General features: G+C 44.4%; 1 protein-coding gene across 1 annotated transcript in view; it reads left to right on the forward strand.

Annotated features, from left to right (window-relative positions):
* Positions 1-26,526, forward strand: part of LOC126178199 (uncharacterized) — a 281,149-nt gene that overhangs the window by 212,812 nt on the left and 41,811 nt on the right. The window contains exon 2 of the mRNA XM_049924513.1: positions 25,193-25,314. Within this exon, the coding sequence (XP_049780470.1) occupies positions 25,193-25,314 (122 nt within the window). The remainder of the gene's footprint in view (positions 1-25,192; positions 25,315-26,526) is intronic.

The following is a 26,526-nucleotide window of genomic DNA, read 5'->3' on the forward strand; positions in this document are numbered from 1 at the left end:
AGTCAAACGTTAAACATGAAGCCCACTTTCTTATTTCGTTATTCGAGTTACTGATGTCTGCTACAGTATAAAAGTTCACGCGTGCAGCTTTCTTTCTCGTATCTCGGGAAGTGGAGGGAGAATGCTGTGTAAACATGCTGAAATAGTATTGCGTACCCACTTTCAGACTCTTTGACTGTAGTGATGTCGTTTGGAAAGCCGTGTTGTGTGATTTCTAAAGATAGAGTAACAGCCTGTATAGGCACAGTTCTTTCCTTGTTTTTTCTCTTTTTTATCATTTTACAGGGCAATTGCTACCGAAGTTTTGACACTCCCCATTTCACAAGTAGGTATCAAAATGACAATTTTTACAATAGACAAGTAAATTTGGTATGTCATTTACAATAAAAGCATTCTTTGTAAGGAAAACGATGGAACAGAATGTGAGTAATATCAAATGGAAGTACTAAAATTTATAAGAATAAATCAGTGAGATGTGTGGATCATTGAAACGTATAGCTGTTGAAGCTAGAACACAGTTTTCTGACGAGAGTGCTTCGTTATTGCGTTTGACAGAAATTTACACGTTATTTGATTTTAAAACCCAAGAGAGGTTATATATTCTGCGGTATTCTACTTTGATTTACATATTTATAAAGACAGGCATTCGACAAGAAAAATAGAACCACCGTTTCAGGTACAGGGAACATATACGCTATTTACTAGAATTAAAAAAGCAAGATATAATATGTGGAAGATAAAATAACTAAATTTTATCATACATCCAGCCGATATACCCAATCGCATGCTATCATCACAGTTACACCCCATCAAAAAAGAAAGAAAGAAAAAGAAGAAGAAGACGACGTCAAGAACGACAATGGAAACAAAACGATTAATGTTTTCTGTACTATCAACTGAAACTACAAATTGCTGTAACCAGTTACATTTATTACACACCTCCACCATGCGTGTCGAAGGATTATACACCCACAAAGAAGCAAGTAGATTTATGTCATATAATAAGAAATGGATGTAACGTATGATTTTCGAGTAACACTTAGCTTCTCTGTCAGAGGTCACAGACTGCTTTTCCAGCTTCATTAACGTGACATGCACTTCCTGTAGCATATTTGTAACAGTGTTGTCTGATGACAATGTCGACAGAGATTGTTCCGACATTTTACGTAAGTGATGGGTAATTCCCCTAATTGCTGTTTTCGGGAGGACGGATGTTCAAATCCAGACCTGACAATCCAGATGTAGTTTTCCCATGATTTCCATAAGTCGCTTTAGACATATGTCCGGATAGTTCTTTTAAGAGAGCACGGCCGATTTTCTTCCGCAATCATAGTTCGTTCTCTTCCTGTAACGACCTTTTCGACGACGGGACGTAAAATCCCGTTTGTTATGATCTTTGCGAAGGAACCATACCGAGCTTTTGCAGCCTCATATTGAAATATCCTCACGAATTTTGCTAACAAAGTTTTCTATGGCCATTGCTGCACTGTTCTAAAACATCGTATTTGACACTATGGGAACGTTTAAGTTGAACTTCTGCCGAGCATGTAATGTGAGCAAGAAGTAATACCGTGTTTAGTTTCCAAGTGTGTTATACACTAAAGCGCGAAAGAAACTGGTATAGGCATGCGTATGCAAATAGAGAGATATGTAAACAGGCAGAATATAGCGCTGCGGTCGACAACGCCTGTATTAGACGACAAGCGTCTGGCGCAGTTGTTAGATTGGTTACTGTTGCACAATGACAGATAATCAAGATTTAAGTGAATTTGAACGTGATGTTCTAGTCGGCGCACGAGCGATGGGACACAGCATCTCCGCGGTAGCGATGAAGTGGAGATTCTCCCGTACGAGCATTTCACGAGTGTAATGTGAATACCAGGAATCCGGCAAAACATCAAATCTCCGACATTGCTGCTACCGGAAAAAGATCCGTTCAACGTGACAGAAGTGCAACCCTCCCGCAAATTGCTGTAGATTTCAGAGCTGGGCCATCAAGAAGTGTCATCGTGCAAACAATTCAACGAAACATCATCGATATAGGCTTTCGGAGCCGAAAGCCCATTCGTGTATCCTTGATGACTGCACGACCCAAGGCTTTACGCCTCGCCTGAGTCCGTCAGCACCGACATTGAACTGTTGATGATTGGAAACATGTTGCCTGGTCGGACGAGTCTCGTTTCAAATCACGTCGACCAGATGGACGTGTACAAGTATAGAGAAGCTATGGACCCAGCATATCAGTAGGGGCTGTTTAAGCTGGGGGAAGCTCTGTAATGGTGTGGAACATGTGCACTTGGAGTGATATGGGACGCCTGATACGTCTAGATAAGAGTCTGACAGGTGACATGTCCATAAGCATCCTGTCTGATCACCTGCATCCATTCATGTTCATTGTGCATTCCGACGGACTTGGACAATTCCGACAGGACAATGCGACACCCCACACGCCCAGAATCGCTAAAGATTGGCCTCCAGGAAGACGGCTGGCCTCCAAACTCCCCAAACATGAACATTATTGAGGATATCTGGGGATGACTTGCAACGTGTTCAGAAGCGATCTCTACCCCCTCGTATTCTTATGGATTTATGGACGGCCGTGCAGGATTCATAGTGTGTATTCCCTCCAGCACTACTTCAGGCGTTAGTCGAGTCCATGCCACGTCGTGTTGCGGCACTTCTGCGTGCTCGCGGGAGCCGTACACGATATTAGGCAGGTGTACCGGTTTAATTGCTCTTCAGTGTAGTTGCCTTTCGTTAATCAATAATAATCGCTTAAATCTAGTTACATTCACGTAGTGTCTATCTGGTATACGAGACGTTATTGTTAGTGACAGTAGCAATTTTTGAGAAGCTGTTCCTTTGTCTTGTTTTTGAATGACTCACTTACAAGGGCTGTGTGATGAACTGCCAGGTATAAAGCTAATACTTTTGTCATCGGTCTCTAGTTAAATGTACGATTTTGTTTAAGTTAACGTGCTTTTCGCCTCTCTTTTATGGGAAAAAAAATGAAGTTACACCCTCATTCAGATTTCGTCGTAAATTGGAGGTTCCCCTGCGTGAAGAAATAAAGGACTATTCCTAAGAAAGCACTGTGTTGTTCCATCCAACCGCCAGGTTGGTGAACGCATCTTTACAATCAGGAAGCGCCTGAATTGTTTAATTATATGAGGAGTTTACATCTCTTTTAATATGGTACGGGTTTGCGCCAGATTGGGCTGTAATCTGGATCTGCGTCTATCGGGACACTGCACTACCAACTGAATTATTTAGGCACGCATAAAGAAGTGATTCATATCTTTATCCTGTTGTAAAGTGCGTTACATTACGCTACCGACAGATTCCGAGGGTTTCTAGAGCGTTTCTTGAGGAAGAAGTTGAAGTTAGGAAACTGTTTGTGGGGGCGTCTATCGCTAGGCCGTCCCCTCGGCAGCAAACATTACATTTTTCTCTGACGAAACATAGAACGTCTCGAAATGTTGTTTGTTATTAGTGATCGCCGGTGGAGGGAAGGAGCTGCTTAGTGAGGCGTGCGATGCTCCGTTTCCTCGATGGATGACTGTTTCGGACACAGGTTTTGATTCATAGTTAATTTTTTTTCCTGTAACGTCATTCATCGAGGCGTCAGAGCGTGGTATTCACAGGAGACAAGCTCTTTCTACGCAGCATCTGGCTTCGTCTTCTTCTCTGGCGGTCATGGTAATCAGATGCAATCACTGAATTTAGAGACTTTCCGCCTACGGTCCATCTGCGTACAGTAACGTATGCTGCCGAAGGAGGGTCCTGGCGGCAGGTGCCAACGCCTGTAAATTAGATGCCCTGTAGCGTCGTTGTACGATGTTTCCGGACTTGAGTTTCTATCCTCAAGTTGTTCCTCATGATACCCTCTACAACCTATTTGTCGGCATTGTTTAGTGACACCCTGTAGATTTCTCTCCATTCTCATCATACTCAGCGGAAACACACTCACGGTGATGTAGGAGCAGCGGGAGGTTAAATGTAGCGTGGATGGAATGTGTATGGCTAGCGTCTCCAATTGATGACTTAGAAATAACTTTGCTAGAAGGTTATGTGAATGCGTGGTGTGCGTTCCTTCGGACGAAAGAACAGACACCATGCATTCATATTATTCGATTCGCCTCGGTGAGCAATGAAGCCACAGCCTTCAGTGCAACCTCTAGCGGATATCTGTAATCAGAGAGCATTTAGGACATGGACGGGGACTGCTAGTAGGTGGCGCTAGGTGGGAATGTGAGTCGGCCGAGGAGCATACCGACATAGTGCGCGCAATTGCGATAAACACTGTGTCCATGTGGCGCAGCGGTTAACCCAGCTGCCTAGCAAGCAGGAGATCACATAAAGTCCCGATGTCGCTGAATCCCTTCCATTTCCTTTCCTCCCTCTCCCTCGCCCACACCTCCTACCCTCTACCTTCGATTTACATAATTTGCGGGAAAAGATACCTAGCCAAAGGTATCATCCTATCGTTAGACTGAAGTGAAATAAGACACGGTAGTCAAAATTAAATTATGACGACTAGAACTGTTCAGCGAGACATATTTTATCCAGAACTAAATGAGTCTTCACCGTATTAAGAAATTCTGGGTGTGTGTGACCGCATTTTTAGAGACCCATATGGAGTATCAAGACTGTTGCGCAGACTGGGGGCTGCATAGTTTCTTGTCGGCAGGGAGATGAGGGTACAGTTGTTAACACAGTAGACGATGCATCTAAATCTGGGCTATTGCGCAGTGACTGTGTAACTCGACAGCTGCGTTGTTTGCTTGATATTCGCGTCACGGAGCGTGCTGCGATGTGGCGGGGAGAATGCGGGCGACGGGACGTTGACGAAGAAAGAGAGCGACATAAAAAAAAAAAGCCGGCACTGGCGCCGGCGGGCGGAGGTTGCGACAGCGGCGCGGTGAGGCGGCGTTTTTATGCAACACAACACAACGGAGCGCGACGTTGATGCGGCGGCAGGTGAGCGCGTCTCTGGGGAGCTGTGGAGCAGCACGCGTCCACTGCCGCCCATGTCCGCGCGGCGCGCACGCGCAGTCCGCAAGTGTGTCAGCAGAGGAAGCGAGGAAGCGATGTGGGTCAGCAGATCAGCTGGTGTTGGGTGCGCACCCGCGGTCTGCGCTGCCCCGCCCCCACAGTGCATTACTGATTATTGGAGTCTTGATTGGGTCTAGTTTCGGCACAGGGCGATATTAAATGCCGTCTGTAACACAAATTAAAGGCAATTTACACATTGGATATAGTGTGCCGTGTTGGTCTGTCATGATTGCTTTCGTCGTTTCCAGTGAGTGTAAGCGATGAAGCATTTGCAGCGCCACGAGATGCACATAGGTCAGTTTTTGCAGATGACGGAAGTAAAAATACTTGGTGTCTCAGGAGGAAAGGTCAGTATTCAGGGATAACACAGGAACGATCATAGGAAGCAAAAAATCTATTGAATCTATAATGTTCAGTAGAACAGATTTGTTTCACAGTAACGAAAATGAACAAGTGCTCGTAGCTCCTAAGTTATGCAATTCAGAGTCCATGTTTACTTGACCTCTTTGCTTCAGTTGATAGTTCGTGTCCTACCCCTGAATAATGAATGACCTTCCCTCCTGGGGCTCACTGTATAGCTAATGTAACGTTTGAGGCCATCGTATATGAAGATAGGCTTTCGCGGCCTTTAATAATGGAAGTGGCCGAGCGGTTCTAGGCACTACGGTCTGGAACCGCGCTACCGCTACGGTCGCAGGTTCGAATCCTGCCTCGGGCATGGATGTGTGTGACGTCATTAGGTTAGTTAGGTTTAAGTAGTTCTAAGTTCTAGGGGACTGATAACCTGAGAAGTTAAGTCCCATAGTGCTCAGAGCCTTTAATAATGTTAACAGTTCTTGTATACTGCTACCACGTCGTTGGTGTAAAATGGTAAGATACTGGAATCGTAATCGGGACAACGGCGTTTCAAACTTACATCTTGCCATCCAGATTAAGTTATCTCAGATTTCAGTTAATCAAGTAAGACTAACAGCCGGACGGTTTCTTTGAAAAGATCAGCTTGTCCGAGTCCGTCCATGTGCGAGCTTGTGCTCCGTATCTGATGTCATCGTCATCTTAACTTTTTCCCAAAGTTTCGACATTCTTGTGAGTGCTTCATCCATGAACTAGCTGCACAGTCACAATGTGCAACCAGTTCGCGGAAGTAGACCACAGTAAGAAGACGGAAATTTTTGGATAAGAAAATTCACCAAAATGGCAAGACAGGCGGAAACAGGTCTCAACTTAGGAAATGGAAAAATAAATTATTTAATCGTCTCGGTACCACTTCGTTTAACCAACTGTCAGCAAAGTGGGATACGTCCAAGTTGATTTGCAAGCTTAATCTCACGTGAAACAGAAATCTGTATAGATGCAAATCTTTTATAGTGATATTCTGCCACTATGATCTTTTAATCCACTTGCACAACTAAACGGCTTTGCGATTTTGTCGAATGTTTCTGCAAGCTATCTTTCAGCAGTGTCTTCTAATATTCGGACTCGATTTCGATAGTTTTCTTACGATCTCTTTGCTGTTTAGACTTTGCTCTTTGTATGCCGAAAACACTTATCTGTCTAATTATATTTTGGTCACCGTGTACACTGTATTCGAACAGTGAAGTCCAGGAACAGTGTGTATCTAGGCTTTGGATTTGCAAATGGCTCATAATCGGTATTTGCAAGATCACACCCGAGAGTTAACGAAACGCATATGTAAGCTGCATTGATTACACCTTTAAGGAATTTTAAAGTGGCTCTAAATTATTCTTCAATTTTAATTCAACATTACGCTACGAAGTCAATGTTTGTGGCGAGTATAGAGGCGCACCAAACTGACTTTGAGAAATCACATTTTCAGAGTCAAAATAAACACGTCTGGTTTTGAGTTATTCGGCTCCCCAAAAAACTGATCTGTATTTCATTCGAGTAAACTGTAAATATTTGGCTTATCTCCACAGCTCTGAAACTCTTCTCCGAGAAATACGTGGAACACGATTTATGTGAAGTAATGTAACTAAGAGTGCAACTGGAACAGTGGCAGCGATTTTGGGTGGAATATACAGATGGTAAATTCCTCTGAATGGTCTAGTGTTGACAATTTCTAGTTGCAAACGTCATATAAATTTGCATACAAGTGGAATTTTGAAGATTTTCCCGACATAATTGATAGAAAGAATTGAAGTGACGCATTCGTCAAGCCATAGGACGGGCATTGGCAGGAGCGGGATGCAAAAACCTGACTTGATTTTCCTATGATTTCTCAAAAAACGAAAACGTTGGTTTCTTTTAAAAAGAATACGACCAATTTCTTTCCACGTCCTTGACCCATTCATTTCCAAAGACGTCTCCTTGCACAGAACATCCGTCACTAGCTCTGTTTTTTTCTTATGTCGGACGATTACATTTTTATTAACAGTATTTCGATGACTGTTTCAGTCATCTTCGTCGGGCGTTGCGAGAATGGTTGAATATGTGCTCGCTGCCCGGACCTATGGCAGAACTATGTCGGTAAACTAACTCTTACATGCTAGTAAAAAGCTATCGAAATTTTAAGTGTAACTGAGATGCAGCTCGTTCCTGTAGCACCTTACTCTTGGAGACGGGTAAGCATTCCTGTTACATTGGTGCGCTGACTAAAATGAAGAGTTTTTTCAACATTATTTAGGGAATGTATCTGTACAGAATGATCGGAAATCGAACATTTTATTTACATTCCAATCTTATATTGCAGAGATATAAATTTTCAGGATGTAATTATCTTCTCTAGTACAAGAAAAAGCTGTAACGAATGCGACGTATTTTTTGGGACTGTTAACAGGTGTACGTCATTCAGAACGGCCTCTGTATGATCGAAACGATATGAAGGCAGTCGGTGGCTACTGTTAGCAAGTGCAATGGAAAACTTCAAGGGTTTACCAAATATTTCGTGCGGAGACCATTTCATCTAGCTCTTCTATGGAATTTACTACAGATGGAATTTTCTGTATTTCATTTGACAGTTATAACACCTGAAAATTTTCCGGCCCACATCGGATGCAATGCCCCCTTCTGAACTGGCACAACAATTTTACTGCTGTGTGGGACCAAATTTAATTTAAAATATTAGTTTATAGTGTCTGATGTGAGCATCATTTCAGAAATGGTTTTATGCCTTCGTATATAGAGGTCGTTTGCTGTTCCAACATAGAATTGGTCCATCGAAGAACTGTCACGCGATGACCTATCTTTTTTTTATGAGGAATATATGAAAAATTTCCTCTTTAAATTTTGAAGTCCGTATAAAATTTTTCCTGGACACTCGTATATAGCCTTCTTCAGTTGCCACTGATTTACCATACCGTGATAAAAAGCGTCGGTTGTAATTTCTAAACCTTGAATCTTTCGCTCTGAAATAAAGCCGAAATACAGACAGTTGATAAGTTTTTGTTTATAAAATACGCATGAGCCTTCGACGGTAACAGGAGAGTTGTGAAAAGCGAAGAATATCTCTTCTCCTGACTGGTTTATAAGAAAGATCCGGTAATCGTTAACGAGCTATCTCGGAAATCATTAAAACATTCAATATCGGTAGCTAATTGAGGTTTGGAGTACTATCGATAGAACGTCAGGAGTTCATAATGCAGCATTTGTTAGTCCTTTTCAATTTTTGTTGATTTAATAGTATCTGCGCTAGAAACCAGTAATAAATTAATAAGTTAATAAAATAAGGAGTTCATAAAAATAAATAACACTTATTTTTTATTGAAACAGCGAAATTTATGTAAATTTTTTCGTAAGATACTTTTTGATAATAGCAAATAGTTTTCTTTGCGTAAGCGGTAGAAAAGAAAAATACAGTTTTGTGTGCGGTTACAACTCTTCGCCCTTCATGGAAGCTTGTTCTCATGGTCGATCGCAGGAAATTGGGTAAGATCGTTGCCGTGTATGGATGGAGAGAAATGAGGGCAGTCCATATATCGGAGGGTAATTGAAGCTGTTCGGCGCAGAGTGCCAGCCCAGGTGCAGAGCCATGTATCGATACACAACAGTGTGGCCTTAGTTCAGCCCACTGAGCAGAAAAACTGTATCGAATAACTATGTTACTGTAGGTCACGATACAACGTTCTCGTTTCGCCGCTTCGAAGTGAGAATGATGATGCATCTAGAGTGAGACGTCTTGCAGCATGTAATTATGAAAATACGGTTCTGCCTTCAGCTGACACAAATTCTTATTAACACTCAATCACGTTTCGGCGTGGTTTTACCATTGCCACTAGGTTCATTTATTTTGTTAGTGTCACGTACTCATACTTGTCTTGCTGTCTGACGTCTGCAGTACAGATGGTATTTTGTTCCAGTTCGTCGTTTCTTGATGATTATGCTCTTTCGTGCCTCAGCAAGGTACGTAAACTGTGCATTCTAGCACGCACTGTGTCACTGTATATCAGATATAGTCCTATTCTGCCACCTTCAAATTAAACAAGTTGTGGTACAGGTGAATTCATGTATTTATATAAGGTAAATGTAAAAGATGCCCGCATCTCGTGGTCGTGCGGTAGCGTTCTCGCTTCCCACGCCCGGGTTCCCGGGTTCGATTCCCGGCGGGGTCAGGGATTTTCTCTGCCTCGTGATGGCTGGGTGTTGTGTGATGTCCTTAGGTTAGTTAGGTTTAAGTAGTTCTAAGTTCTAGGGGACTTATGACCACAGCAGTTGAGTCCCATAGTGCTCAGAGCCAAATGTAAAAGAGTCATCAACCCGGAGATTGGTTTAGACACCACTGTGTTCTAGTAGGTGTGGTCCAGTTGGAGTCTGTTGCTTGTCTCTGATCTTCAGCCTGACTGACCTGTGACCCAGCCTGTTCTAGGGGCACCTAGAATTCAACTTGCACTTCGAAACAATATGCAGTTCAGCTCCTTTCACATCAATAAATACAACCAAGATGAAGAAAGTATTAAGTCGCAGATGAAAGTCTTGTATCCGACCGGGCATCGATCCCGAGACTTTTGCGTCTGTAGTCTCGTACTTAATCGCTGCCCAACCATATCAGGCCTTTATCTGTTATACGACATATTTTTAGGGAAAGTATGTTTTCAATAATTTCGAGTGATACAAACTATTTTACGCTTCTCCTGAGAAGTTTCACCGAGGTTATTTTCGCACTCTGTTGCAGAGCAGTCGTACTGTGAGCCTGTTGCATCATTGCGCTATTCTTGATGGCGTTCTTTTTATACTGCCGAGCGATCCTTTGCGCTGTTTTCACAAACTAGAGTGACCGGATCTTCGAGGCATTGAAATACTTATGGAATGTATAGAATTTAATCACTGCGAATCTACGTATGTACATTGGAGAGAGCAAGCGACAAACGCGCAAACTTGGGAAATTAATCGCCGCGATAAAATTACTTAAAAAAGTCGTGTCGCAATATGTTTCTTTCGTAAGTTAATTTAATAACGCTAGAAGTTACACATAGGAGTTTATATGCCTCCTATCTGCTGTATTAAGGAGCTCGTTACACACAGGACGCTATGCAATTAAACGTGGACTCCGGATTACAGTGCGCATGCAACAGGCGCCTGGAAAATACGTCATTTGGTAAAACAAATGTAATATAATGCCACAAAAGAATGCTAAAGTTGAATGGGTAATCGGATAATTAATGAGGTGGTTTTGGAATAGAGGAAAAAAGAAATATGCAGCACAATTCAGCTGAGAGTAGGGATCCAGGAACCGTCAGTTGGGGAGGGAGGGGGGGGGGAGGTAGATTGTATCCTCCGAATAAAATTACCTTGTGACCGACGTTTCAGCGAGACAAATGGTAGGTTGGTTCAAATGGCTCTGAGCACTATGGGACTTAACTTCTGAGGTCATCAGTCCCCTAGAACTTAGAACCACTTAAACTTAACCAACTTAAGGACATCACACACATCCATGCCCGACGCAGGATTCGAACCTGCGACCGTAGCGGTCGCGCGGTTCCAGATTGAAGCGCCTAGAACCGCTCGACCACTACGGCCGGCCACAAATGGTAGGGACCAGCCATCGTCGTCGAATCAGAAAAGGAATTTTAATCAAAGAACAGTAGCTACGCAGAGATAAAGAGGTTCCACAGGATAGGATAGCGTGCAGAGCTGCATCTACCTTTACACCATACTCCGCAAGCCACCTAATGCTGTGTGGTGTAGGGTACGTTCAGTACCACTATCTGATCCCTCCAACCCGGTTCCTCTTGCGACTACTGCGTGGAAAGAATAATTGTCGGTAAACCTTTGTATTGGCTCTAATTTCTCGAATTTTCTCCTCGTGGTCAATACGCGAGATCTATATGGGAGGAATTAATATGTTGTTCGACTCCTCCTGGAAAGTGCTGTCCCGAAATTTCAAAAGTAAATCTCTCCGCGATGCACAACTCCTCTCTTGTAACGTCTGCCAGTGGAGTTTGTTTAGCATCTCCGTAACGCTCTCTCGCCAGCTATACGATCCCGTGACGAAACGCACCGCTCTTCGTTGGATCTTCTCTATCTCCTCTTATCAGTCCTACCTGATAGGGATCCCCGAAAGATGAACAGTACTGAAGAATCGGACGAACAAGCGCCTTATAAGCCACTTCTTTCGTGGATGAGTTACATTTCCTTAAGATTCTTCCTGTGGATTTGAGTCTGGTATCTGCTTTTCCTACTATGTATTTTATATGGTCTTTCAACTTAAGGTCACTCTGGATAGTTACGTCTAGCTATTTTACGGCAGACGCTGTCTCCGGCTGTTCGTCACCAATAATGTAGCTGTACAGTAGTGGATTTCTTTTCCTATGTATGCGCAATATGTCACATTTATTTACGTTCAGAGTCAACTGCCAGAGCCTTCACAATCTATCAGTTCTCTGCTGGTCGTTCTGCAAATTATTACTATCTTCTGGTGTTGCTACTTAGGTATAGACAACTGCATCATCTGCGAATAGCTTTAAAGAGTATCCGACGGTTTGTACTAGATCATTTATACATATTGTAAACACCAACGGTGCTATCACACTTCCTTATGGTACACCGGATATTACAGTCGTCGAAATGAAGACCACACCACCTCGTGTAAGCGTATTTTTCTAGTTTTACTGGCAACTCAAGTGGAGCGGAAGCATTTGCATGGCGTGAGCTTACTCATAATTGACGGGTTTCTTGAAATAGCTGTGAAGCCCCTTTAGTAGCGCCATTAATCTGGCACCATTTCGGTCTATAACAATTTTTGGAGGTGTTAGGTTTCGCCCAGGAGATTCGAGCTGCAGCTACAAGGCGTCGCCGGCGAGGCTCACTTTCTTTGTGATATTTGAGCGGGCAGCGTAAAGAGACGCCGCCAGCTTTCGTTCTCGCACCTCCCTAATTGGCATGCCGCGCTCGCGGCGCTCTGCTGCTTGCTAATGTGCACCGTTCTTGGGAATACCACATTTGCAAACGGAATAGTTTCTTAGCAGATTGCTTACATGCGTGCAGTTGCCGCCACTTACCGGGACACTCGCGAGGGGAACCTCTCAGCTCTCCCTACCCAACACTACTGGACGCACACCAACGGGGCAGCGAGACTCAAATGTACAGAATATTTATTAATGCTCCTTGGTAATGAAAACAGCGTACATGTTTTCTTCTTTGTATTATGGCCTCTTTTTTCCGCAGTCGCAGTTTTACACGGTATATGGAGGTTAATACCGTCTTTTGCGACTGTAATAAAAGTCTTGTTAGGGCCAAGCGCGTTTCTCTTTAGTTCACTGAGGATGCTTTATTTCAAAGCGAAACGCGCTTCGTTTTAATAAGACTTTTATTACAGTCGCAAAACTCGGCAAATAAAATATACAACTAGCCAAACATGCCTTTAGTGTTGCTACTATGAGGCCAAGTGTCATGAGAGGCGATGATTATTTACGCTATTCTTCTAGTTCATCGACATTCTGCGTTATCTGCGTCATTTTACAACTTCTAAGACGCACCCCTGACAACAGCTGAAGTTATTCTCGAGAGAAAATGCAGGAACCGAAACTTCCCACCGCTCACGCCGCTACTTGTATCATCATTGTGTATGTGGAATACACAGACAATCTGTAAAGATATAGGATCACAAACAGCAGAGCCGTTTCTCACATTAATTGTGAATTTATACCAGTCTTGCCCAAACTTTCGCCACATGTTGACATTTCGTAATTATTAGTGAATTCCTAGCGTAGAGTAACAAGTAGCTCAGGATGCTGCGATAGCTGTATGGTAGATACATTTTTTGTACTAGATATGACGGACTCTTAACGTTAAGCTAGTACAGAACCAATTCTTGCCGAAGCTGTTTACTGTACCGTTGGCCTTGAAAAATAAGAAACCTATTGGCGAGAACCAGATACTTACATTATTTTGCAGGCAGCGTTAGTATCTTATCTTTCCCCATCTCTTACAATATTTTATCAGTTTCGGATTATAATACGTGTGACTTAATTAACGAAGAGTCTGGAGCGCAAAGGTCTAGGATTCTGCCCTCAGTCCGTCCTAAGATTTTTTGTGTAGCTTGCAGCTTTTTCATCTCTGGCAATGATTTTTTTTAATATTAAAAATTCCACATTCCACCGTACTTCAGACTCTATGTTAAAGAGAAACCCGTCCTAGCATGATCAGTTGAGAAGTCTGAGGAAGGTAAGGGCATACCACTTCAGTAGGACTTAGCATACTAAAGCACTGCAATGCTCAAATCAACGTTCAGGTTGATAATAGTTTTACTTTCTACTTAATTATACAGAATGCGTATTATTTCACACATTGTTTTGTCCAGGTATATTTCATATGTTGTAGGGTCTTCATGAACTGTCCGTTTTTTTTCTTTTTTCTTTGTCTCTGGCAATTTCAAATTTCTGTTCGACACTGCAACATTATTAAAAACTGATGTAGCTGTTAAAACAAGAGTAACATTGTAGAATCTTACGATATCTTTGTAACTTAGAGAGCGGATCACACAGTTACGCAGCTTATCTACACTCCTGGAAATGGAAAAAAGAACACATTGACATCGGTGTGTCAGACCCACCATACTTGCTCCGGACACTGCGAGAGGGCTGTACAAGCAATGATCACACGCACGGCACAGCGGACACACCAGGAACCGCGGTGTTGGCCGTCGAATGGCGCTAGCTGCGCAGCATTTGTGCACCGCCGCCGTCAATGTCAGCCAGTTCGCAGTGGCATACGGAGCTCCATCACAGTCTTTAACACTGGTAGCATGCCGCGACAGCGTGGACGTGAACCGTATGTGCAGTTGACGGACTTTGAGCGAGGGCGTATAGTGGGCATGCGGGAGGCCGGGTGGACGTACCGCCAAATTGCTCAACACGTGGGGCGTGAGGTCTCCACAGTACATCGATGTTGTCGCCAGTGGTCGGCGGAAGGTGCACGTGCCCGTCGACCTGGGACCGGACCGCAGCGACGCACGGATGCACGCCAAGACCGTAGGATCCTACGCAGTGCCATAGGGGACCGCACCGCCACTTCCCAGCAAATTAGGGACACTGTTGCTCCTGGGGTATCGGTGAGGACCATTCGCAACCGTCTCCATGAAGCTGGGCTACGGTCCCGCACACCGTTAGGCCGTCTTCCGCTCACGCCCCAACATCGTGCAGCCCGCCTCCAGTGGTGTCGCGAAAGGCGTGAATGGAGGGACGAATGGAGACGTGTCGTCTTCAGCGATGAGAGTCGCTTCTGCCTTGGTGCCAATGATGGTCGTATGCGTGTTTGGCGCCGTGCAGGTGAGCGCCACAATCAGGACTGCATACGACCGAGGCACACAGGGCCAACACCCGGCATCATGGTGTGGGGAGCGATCTCCTACACTGGCCGTACACCACTGGTGATCGTCGAGGGGACACTGAATAGTGCACGGTACATCCAAACCGTCATCGAACCCATCGTTCTACCATTCCTAGACCGGCAAGGGAACTTGCTGTTCCAACAGGACAATGCACGTCCGCATGTATCCCGTGCCACCCAACGTGCTCTAGAAGGTGTAAGTCAACTACCCTGGCCAGCAAGATCTCCGGATCTGTCCCCCATTGAGCATGTTTGGGACTGGATGAAGCGTCGTCTCACGCGGTCTGCACGTCCAGCACGAACGCTGGTCCAACTGAGGCGCCAGGTGGAAATGGCATGGCAAGCCATTCCACAGGACTACATCCAGCATCTCTACGATCGTCTCCATGGGAGAATAGCAGCCTGCATTGCTGCGAAAGGTGGATATACACTGTACTAGTGCCGACATTGTGCATGCTCTGTTGCCTGTGTCTATGTGCCTGTGGTTCTGTCAGTGTGATCATGTGATGTATCTGGCCCCAGGAATGTGTCAATAAAGTTTCCCCTTCCTGGGACAATGAATTCACGGTGTTCTTATTTCAATTTCCAGGAGTGTATAAATAACATGAGCTTAATTTACCGTGTTTATGTATGCACGGTATCACTCAATCGTAAGAAAGTACTCACTATATTTCCTGCGTTTATTCCGATGCCCTTGTGTTTAGTTGGTAATTCCAAACATCCACTTTAGTTACAGCTAACGAAGTGAACCGCATCAAGAAGTTTCGATTAGTGAATACTTTTGAAATGCGAATACTTCTTTGGAGGCAGTAGCAGTCGGACACGGGGCGCCACCTTCATTAACAGGCACGGAGAGAGGTTGACAGACATTTTTCCACCATTTCGCTTTGTGCCGGTGCGGCACTCAACCCGGATACCTCTTTTTCGCAGGCAACGTGCTACCAATTGCGCTAACAGAGTCAGCCTTACTGATCAACTCGGAACCCCAACCCACGAAGTTCTAACTTGCCACAAATGCTCGTCGCAGCTATACTACCGTACAGAACAAAAAGTGCCACTTTCAAAAATGTTCAAATGTGTGCGATTTCCTAAGGGACCAAACTGCTGAGGTCATCAGACCCTAGACGTATATTCTACTTAAACTAACTTATGCTGAGAACAACACACACACCCATGCCCGAGGGAGGACTCGAACTTCCGTCGGGAGAGGCCGCGTAACCCGTAACATGGCGCCTCAAACCGCGCGGTCACTCAGCGCACGTGCCTTGCCAGTGACATAACTGAAGTCGTGATCAAAAAGCACTCTGCTATATCCTTCACTCAAGTCATGATAAGAGACGTTGTGTTTGGAAGCTCCGGCTAGGATTAGGTGAATAGATTAATGACACAAACTTAGTATAACTTGGCGGCGCACTGCGTGTGAAAGGCAGAAATTCGGGTTCAAATCCCGGTCCAATACAGAAATTTATCTTGTCACGTGCAGATAAAATTAGGACATATTGAATCACCAGTGCACACAATAATTAGATGAAGTTCATAAGTTGCACTTGTGGAAAGATTTGAGTCCGAATGTGACAGACTGCAGAGAGTGTCACCTAGCATCATTCAGACCTTCATCCGGGAAGAGCTGCAGATACCCCAATCGTTATTTTCATCGTCCTCGGAATTACCTGATCGAGAAGCGTGACAGTACGAATAGTTCAAATGGCTCTGAGCACTATGGGACTTAACTTCTGAGGTCATCAGTCCCCTAGAACTTAGAACTACTTAAACCTAACTAACCTAAGGACATAACACACATCCATGCCCGAGGCAGGACTCGAACCTGCGACCGTAGCGGTCGTGCGGTTCCAGACTGTAGCGCCTAGAACCGCTCGGCGACAGTACGAAACCGAAATAATGTGTGACAAATACACTGCTGAGCCAGTACAGTGTTTCGTTGCACACTTTTCCGCCACATCGTTGAAAATAGGTCTTCGCAGTGGACGACTTCAATGGCTCACCTTGGGTACGGTGGCCTCATGGTCTCACTAGTTCACGGACTGTCCGCGTATCTGGTGGTGTGGGAGGGTAAGCAGCATGGCTGCTGTTCCTCCGTCGACCTCTCAGGTGGTTTGGTGGCCTCTCCTTGGAATTTGCATCAGGCTACTTCCTTAGGTTTTCGAAGTAGGCTGCTGCTGCTTGGGCTTCAGAGTCAGGCTTCCTCCTTCCAGAGCGCCACTCCTCCTTCACCCACTTCTCCGCGACTTGGTAGACATGCTCCCAGTCGCGGGGGTGAAGATACGGTGTGCGTTAAGCAGCTCCTTCCGGGCTGTCCGGAGGCGTGAAGGGATATGGGTTGCCCCAGTGTGGGTACTAGCCCGATGCGGAGTGACCGGTTTGCCTCCAAAGCGCTAGGCGAGTTCTTTCATTCGTTCGTTCGGAAGGGGAGACCCATAAGTGTTTGGAAAGGGAGGCCGATAAGTGTTTTCCACATTTCGGCCGATCAGCGATGACAGAATCGAGGTGAGCGCCCTGCAATATTTCTCAAACGATTTTACAGAAACTATTCGGCAAAAAAAAAAATCATTTTTGCTTTACTTATAGCTTTTTCTGTTAGGTTGATGATGAAATGCCCATGATTTCGTTAATGGTCATAATTATTGTGATATTTACTTGAAAGTAAGACACGCTGTGAAATTCGGAAACGTGTGCAATGAAAAACAGCGGACGCTATGATTTTGGTTTTCGTGCAGATTACATAAAATGTTGTTGCGTACGAAATGTAGGTAACTTATTGAATTTTTATTTAGACTAGGATAGATGTATGTATCTGTCACCAATCTCGAGAAAATGGATCTGATGTAGCACACACATTTGCGATCGCGCCGCGCCGGCGATGAAGCCAGAGTGAAATATCCACAACATTCCTCATATTTCATAAATGGTTTCAGATAGCGAAATGAAATTTTGGCAAATTGACAGCTCGCAAAGAGGAGAGTATTTAACCATAACGTTATTATGTAAAATTTAATTATCCACCGCGTTATTCCAATAACTACAGACTTTTTCGGTGAAAAAATGTAATTTTTAAGGGCCATCGATAACTGGTGACACGAGAAATGCTACGGGTTTTGGAATAACATATGTAAAGACATTACACGTTTTCCTTTTTATAAGTTATTAGCTTTACTTTTCCTCAGTTCCTCATTTAATAAACTTCAGAATGCTCTCGCAGTTGCCTGCACAACTTGTTAGTAAGGCGAGACAGTGTAAACTCGGCTGTGTTTTGGCATAAAAGGCAAATTTTGTCATGGCATCCAGAGTAATGGGTAGGTTTTACTCAAAATTCCCACTCATGACGCTTCTCTGAAAAGTTACAAATGGCTAACAAGACAGGCGAAAATAAAAAAAAAATGTTCAAATGTGTGTGAAATCTATGGGACTTAACTGCTAAGGTCATCAGTCCCTAAGCTTACACACTACTTAACCTAAATTATCCTAAGGACACACACACACACACACACACACACACACACACACACACACATGCCCTAGGGAGGACTCGAACCTCCGCCGGGATCAGCCGCACAGTCCATGACTGCAGCGCGCGAGACCGCTCGGCTAATCCCTCGCGGCACAGGCGAAAATAAATCGCTGCGTTGTCGGAGGAATTCTTTTTAGATAATAACAGAATCAGACGTGACAGTAGATCTTTTTGAATGGTCACCATGCAAGTGTGGGCGTGGAGGGGCCCCACTTAATATTTACGAAAAATGTGATTGTAGGCTTCAGCATTTCCCCCACAGGGCTCTGAGCGACCCTCCACCACTGCCGCTCTCCCCACGCTTCCCCAGTCGACTGCGCACGTAGCAGCCACGGCATTTTGCGCGCACCACACGTGTTTCGATGTTGACGGGAACATCTTCAATTAGGGTTGCAGTGGGCAGGTGATCATAGAGATTGGACCGTAGATCATTGGAATCTTGTCGACGGGTTGGATGAATCACAATTGTTGTACCCGAGGACGATGGTCGTGACCGAATCTTCCATGCGGACGATTGCTCGAATAAATCACCGTGCCTGGGACGGATGGCGATGGGGCAGTATTATGCTGTGGGAGTCACTCACTTAGGCTTCCATCGGACCTTTAATAGCAGTCGAAGCCACCATGACAGCTGTGGGTACGTGAACATCTTGTGTATCAGCTGCATCCTCCAACGGCCGTGCATCTTCCAACAGGATAAATGTCCGTGACGCAAGGCCAGAATCGTAGTACAGTGATTTGAGAAGTATAATAGTGAACTCACGTGGTTGTGTTGGCTAGAAAATTCGCCTAATTGGAATCCGCAGCTTGTCAGACAGTGATTAAATTTTGTATATCGACCTCTTTTTTTATCTCCATTTGATGACAAATGAAACGGAGCTTTCAGCAGATATGTGAGTGCTCATGCATGTGATTTACAGAAACGTTTTTACTTTTTCGTCTTGACGTATTTTGCTAGCGAGTAAATCACGAAAATGGAAAGGTTCAAATTACGTCGCAGTCGGGGGAGTTCTAATATGATATACTGAAGCCCATACAGTCTTGCGCGGTACTGATACCATGTTATGTTGATTTGAGAGTCTTGTATTATTCATTAACAATATAATAGTATTGGCTGGATAGTAGATCTTCTCGTACCCCGATAATTAAAAAAGAAGGGCATCTCTGTAGTTTGGATGTCGACCTTTCACTCTCTGTCACTGAGAAAACTCGTGCATCACTGATATTAAAAATGAAGATACCGTAATAGCTCAAGTCAAAGACGTTAAAGTGTGGCAGTCTGCTACGAAGTCCGCGATTAGTCATCATAGTACTGTATGTCAGCGATGGTGGTAGATACCATGCGAACACTTCTTTGAGAGCGAATTATTAAAATAACTGAATACCTATACAGCACGACAGAAACAACCATCATCACGTTTAATTCAGTAACCCTACAAACGTATTCCCACAGTATTCTTAATAGTGTCGTAGAAAGACGAGCGAAGACTCGGACGTTATCATAATCGTCGGAGAGCTGATCTCGACGCTGGTGTGCAGAAAACAGCTACGCCACAGACGAACCATGTGCGTAGGTTCCCTATACATTTTTATTGTGACGCTACTTCAGTTGTCCTCTTCATTTCCACTCTTCTGTTCGATTGGTATTCGTTGCGTTCCATCGCGCGCTTATTAGGTCATGTCGGGCAACAGCATACATTTCCGCTTGCGAATCAGTGTTAAACAACGGAACGGTAGGGTGTATCTTTTAGGGAGGCCTGATAGACTAGTAATTTGGCTTGTCGTGTTCACTTGTAGACGAGAACTATACTGCACCTGAAGCCGTTCCGGCAGATGCTGTCGGCGTGCAGCGGCACTCCCTCGTCCCATTGTGTGCGCGGCGGGCATGCGGGCCGCGGAGAAGGGCCCGAGAAGCACGCCGGTTTATTATAGAAACCGCGACCACAGCCGGAACGCCAGGACTCTCACCTCTTTCGCACGCGTGTTCGCTGCCCACGGCAGGTGCCCGCCTCTGCAACTGTATACCGCCAGGTTGCTGCATGGGATCTGCATCGTCAGATTTAAGGTAGTTGCCTATAGACAGCTGGCGTTTCGGTCTGCTCCCGGCGGCTCCTATTGAAGCCTCGCGTTGTCTGTTCCCACACCGTTCCCACTACCGGTTCGCAAAGCGTTGTGCACGTCAGCTCTCAAATAGGCAACTTTACTGAACGAGAAAATTTCCCTTTCTGAAGAAGAAAACGTATCTCATACCTAATCAAAATTGAGAACAGATTTTTGACCAAATAGGGACACACTAGAGATTTATACAGAGTGTATATATGAGAATTTTTAAATGATTTTTGGTAGGAGATAGTTCATAATTGCTGTATACATGGACGGAAAAATCTTAACACTAAAAAGATAATAAGTGTAGAGTAATGAAATTTCGGGAATATACAGGGCTATTACAAATGATTGAAGCGATTTCACAAATTCACTGTAGCTCCATTCATTGACATATGGTCCTGACACATTACAGATACGTAGAAAAACTCATAAAGTTTTGTTCGGCTGAAGCCGCACTTCAGGTTTCTGCCGCCAGAACACTCGAGAGCGCAGTGAGACAAAATGGCGACAGGAGCCGAGAAAGCGTATGTCGTGCTTGAAATGCACTCACATCAGTCGGTCATAACAGTGCAACGACACTTCAGGACGAAGTTCAACAAAGATCCACCAACTGCTAACTCCATTCGGCGATGGTATGCGCAGTTTAAAGCTTCCGGATGCCTCTGTAAGGGGAAGTCAACGGGTCGGCCTGCAGTGAGCGAAGAAACGGTTGAACGCGTGCGGCCAAGTTTCACGCGTAGCCCGCGGAAGTCGACGAATAAAGCAAGCAGGGAGCTAAACGTACCACAGGATGGTGCTCCACCGCACTTCCATCATGATGTTCGGCATTTCTTAAACAGGAGATTGGAAAAACGATGGATCGGTCGTGGTTGAGATCATGATCAGCAATTCATGTCATGGCCTCCACGCTCTCCCGACTTAACCCCATGCGATTTCTTTCTGTGGGGTTATGTGAAAGATTCAGTGTTTAAACCTCCTCTACCAAGAAATGTGCCAGAACTGCGAGCTCGCATCAACGATGCTTTCGAACTCATTGATGGGGACATGCTGAGCCGAGTGTGGGAGGAACTTGATTATCGGCTTGATGTCTGCCAAATCACTAAAGGGGCACATATCGAACGTTTGTGAATGCCTAAAAAAACTTTTTGAGTTTTTGTATGTGTGTGCAAAGCACTTTGAAAATATCTCAAATGATAAAGTTATTGTAGGACTGTGAAATCGCTTCAATCATTTGTAATAACCCTGTATTTTTCTAGGAGACATATTTAAATGACTAATATCGCAAAATCGCAGGTTAATGTCAGCGTGAGATATTCCAAATGTGAAATGCAGATACGTTAATGACTGGTGTAACCGCCAGATCATTGAACACAAGCCTGCAGACATGCATGCATTGTGTTGTACAGATGCCGGATGACAGTTTGTGGGATGGAGTTCCATGGCTGTTGCCCTCGGCCGGTCAATACAGGGACGATTAATGCTGTTTGTGGGTGACGCTCGAGTTGTCGTCCGATGATGTCCCAAATGCTCGATCGGAGACAGATCTGGTGATCGAGGAGGCCATGGCAACTTGTCGACACTCTGTAGATCATGTTGGGTTACGACAGCGGTATGTGGGCGATCGTTATCCCGTTCGAAAATTCCTCTGCAATGCTTTTCATGAATGGCAGCACAACAGATCGAATCATCAGACTGGCGTATAAGTTTGCAATCAGCGTGCGTTCCATAACCACGAAAGTGTTCTTCCTGTGATACAAAATAGCACCCCAGACCATAACTCCAGGTGTGGATCCAGTGTGTCTAGCACATGACAGGTTGACTGCAGGCCCTTAACTGGCCTCTTTGTAACCAACATACGTCCGTCATTAGCAACGAGGCAGAACCAGTTTTCATGACCAAATACAATAGCCTCCACCCTGCCCTCCAGTGAGCTTTGTGACACCACTGAAGTCGCAAATGGTGTTGGTTTGGGGCCAGTGGAATGCACGCTAGAGAGCGTCTGCCTCGGAGCTTTCCTTGATGTAACTGATTTGTAACAGCTTGTTGCGTCACTGTGGGCCAAGTGCTGCTCAAATTGCTGCTGCAGACGCAGCACGATGTACCAGAGCCATACGCCGAACACGAAAAGCAGACGCCAGACTGAGATCATAGGAAGAATGTCAAGGAAATGTAACTCATCCACAAAGGAAGTGGCTTACAAGGCGTTTGTTCAGCCGATTCTCGAGTATTGTTCATCAGTCTGGGACCCTTACAATGTAAGACTGGTAGAAGAGAGAGAGAAGATCCAACGCAGAGCGGTGAGTTTCGACACGGAATCGTGCAGACGGCGCTGGAGCTTTATCGACATGCACAACAAACTCCATTGGTAGACGTTACAAGAGAGACGTTGTGCATCACGGAGTACTTTCTGGGAAGATTCGGGCAACATGTTATTTCCTTGCTAAATGACCACGACAAGAAAGGTAGAGATATTAGCCGATACAGAGGCTTGCCGACAGTTACGCTTTCTCTCTCTTATTCTGTTGTGGATCAGGGAAACAGAGAACGGGGGATCAGTTAATGGTACCAGAAGACCTAGGGTTATGGAATAATTTTAATATTTTGCAATACGAATGTCGCCTTAAAAGCAGCCATAAACTAGTTTCAGTTACGACTCTGTTAAAAACGTGCGTAATATCGAGTTTAAACAATTTTCTTGAAAATGGCCTGACAACACTACTTTTCTCCTTTCTCTGATAGCTAGGCGCCCCCCCCCCCCCATCTCCCTTTTCCTCCACGGGTATCAATGCCCTAGCACCTGTGTGTTCTAAATTTTGCTCACTGTATGCACCGAAATCATTTACGAATTTAACCACATAATTTTTCTACTACTATGTTATATACGTACAATAAATAAATTTATTCATTTGCTCTCGTTCATGGTGTTGCAGTTTTGTGACCAGCAGTGTAGATGCTCCATACGTTTCATACAGTTCATTGTAGATGTTTAATCCCATTTCTGCTAAGGATGCCTGTAAAGCATTAATATGCAGTAAATTTCTTGCCAAGACATGGGGTAAATGTTTCGTTACCACATAATCATTTAGTCATGGTGAATTCAGATGACCTCAGATCTCGACAGGATACATGCTGATTTCTTAAGAAAAAAGACACCAAAGTTGGTAGATCGATTTGACGGGCCAACGGCAGGTGACACGCACTTCGCTCCATTTAGTTCTCCCGAGAGTTCCTTTCATCGGACCTGTGTAGCGAACGAAGACGGCAGCGGCTCTAACGTTATTATGTGGCACGAACAATGGACGCCCGGAAGTTATGCTGCCTGGCTCCAAAGCGGCACAGTAGAAAGCTGAGGAACTGCAGCCGGCGCGCATGCCGAATGAAGATACGACGGCAATGCGCTTAATGAGATACTGACCGGAAACTGGCGCACCGGCTCTACGTGCGGAAGTCGGAGAGCGCTAGTTCTGTGAAAACAGTAAGTAGCTCTTCAGACCACATTAATCTTGCGTAATTAAATCGGAAGGAGAGCCACGGCGAAAGCGTTGTTACCTTCCTCATGCGAAGGACGTTGCACTCGTTAAATAATTCACCTGTGGGCAAGGTGGACCCTTATCTCCTGTGGCGCAACATTATTTCGGGAAGGAACGAGTGGCGCCTTTCCTTTCATTCGACACGCGTATTCCGCAGGAACGTGCAGTGGAATCGTAGCCATTCCGTTCATAGCAGTTTTTGCTTCCAACATCAATCACGAAAGTGTTTGTATTTGCTAAATATAACGGTTGCAGTTTTCTCGTTTTACGAGGAACGTACAATTTATCTGTTTTAAATTTTCCTTTCCGCGCACCCGATACACTGGACAAGGAAATTCGATACAATCAGATGTAGCAACAACTTTTTTCCCTAGACTTACTTCGAAAGCATAAAGTACAATTTATTTTCTCCATGCTTTTTAACCGTCTTGTGCACATGTTCCATTGTGGAATTTGAAGGAACTTCACACATTTTGACAGCTCGTGAGAATAAGTCCGCAGAGGCACGACTGGACTATACGTTAAAAGTGGCGGACACTTCAAGAAAGGCGTTACGCAATACGGAGAGGTTTATTATCGAAATTACGAGAGAGCACATTCCGGGAAGAGATGGGCAACATATTACTACCGCCCACATATATCTCGCGTAATGATCACAACGAAAAGATCCGAGAAATTAGAGCAAATACGGAGACTTACAAGCAGTCGTTCTTCCCACGCACAATTCGTGAATGGAACAGGGAAGGGGGGATCAGATAGTGGTACAATAAGTACCCTCCGCCACACACCGTAAGGTGGCTCGCGGAGTATAGATGTAGATGTAGATGTAGATGTAATTTCAGTAGATCCGTTCAGTCACAAAGTCATCCCTGACTTTGCAGACCGTTTCTTTTTGGCTCATTGAGACAAGTCAGTATATTTCCGTCTTAATTACAGCATGTTCAAGAATATTACACAACCTGCCCCATTTTCAGGCTTAATAGCAACGAATTTTATAAGTATATTTTCCGAAGATTCTTTATGAAAAGCTCCCAATAGGATTTATGGCAGTAAATGGAATTGAAACTTTGTTCGTAAAACAGTAACTTTTAAACAAAGTGTTGATAATGGAGCGAACATCTGAAACGCCTGTGTTCAGGAACGTGTGCTGAATTTTCCACTGCTACATAGCCCGCTATTTTCTTTGTTACAGGTGACGCATCGAACAACAGGACAAGTGATGGTCTTGAAGATGAATCTTTTGCGGTCAAATAGGCCGAACATGCTCAAGGAGGTGCAGCTAATGAATAAGTTATCTCATCCCAACATCTTGGGGTAAGTTTCCATTACCACTTTACAGCTTCACGTTCAGCTTTTTTTCTTTCGAAATTATGGATGCAACAGCGTAAACTGGAGTTGATATCTTTGCTATTAGTTAGCTTAATAGTATTTTTGTTTGTAGAGTGTTAATGCTAATTTTCAACGTTAATACTGTAAAATTAGGAATGTACCGCATGTTGTTCACGAACTCCTGAGCGCTGTAAATTATGTAAACAGTGATGTTCTACACCAGATTTTTCTTGAGATATGGATGAAACCAAACAAATACTACATACTAAGTTTCCATTTGTCATTCATCGGCTCAAACAAGACAAACACACAAGCACATTTGATATTTTATCGATACAGCCAGTGCTTCATGATAGCTCCCCTACCCTTATATGTGTTCGTTGACATCATCGAGTTTGCTACTCTGAGTTAAGTAACAGAACGTACTTCAAAGTTCACTTCGCTATCGACAGTTTTCGAAGCTCGTTGCACAGCATAGTATTACATTTCACGTTCACGTCTTCTTAATCAGAAGCATTCGTTCCTTCCTACTGGCCCTCTGCCGGCTTCGGATTTCAGACTACTGTCTTTCTCTATTTGGAGAACAATTTCCATTCATCTTTTGTGGCATTCACAGAATGACATGCAGAATTTACTGATTGCCGGATGCTACTTTCCGCTTTTCTGGGCCTTCCATCCACAGTAAACGCACTGACATTTGGACACAGGTCTCTCTCTCTCTCTCTCTCTCTCTCTCTCTCTCTCTCTCTCTCTCTCTCTCTCTCTCACACACACACACACACACACACACACACACACACACACACACACATACAGAGAGAGAGAGAGAGAGAGAGAGAGAGAGGGGGGGGGGGGCTGCCAGATTGCCATTGTGGAGAGAAACTAAGCACCATACGTTAATTAGTGGTCTGCGCGCAGTGCCAACCCTCTCTGTGATCCGATGCTGCCTCTGTGGATGTACGATTCTTTCACTTTGCATATATAGGGTGATTGACGAATATATGCAAATATTTTAATATGTTATTCTACAGGTAAAACTCAAGAAAAAAGTTGATATAAACATAGGTCCGCAAATGTTTAGTTACGGAGTTACGACTAATAAGAGATTTTGCCTGAAATTCAGCAACTTCGGTAGTTTGAAGCCATTGCAAAACTGTAAGAGGTTAAAGTAAAGCACGATTTCCATTTATTTTGTTG

The sequence above is a fragment of the Schistocerca cancellata genome, chromosome 1 (assembly GCF_023864275.1).
Source record: "Schistocerca cancellata isolate TAMUIC-IGC-003103 chromosome 1, iqSchCanc2.1, whole genome shotgun sequence".
In the NCBI taxonomy this organism is placed as follows: Eukaryota; Metazoa; Arthropoda; class Insecta; order Orthoptera; family Acrididae; genus Schistocerca; species Schistocerca cancellata.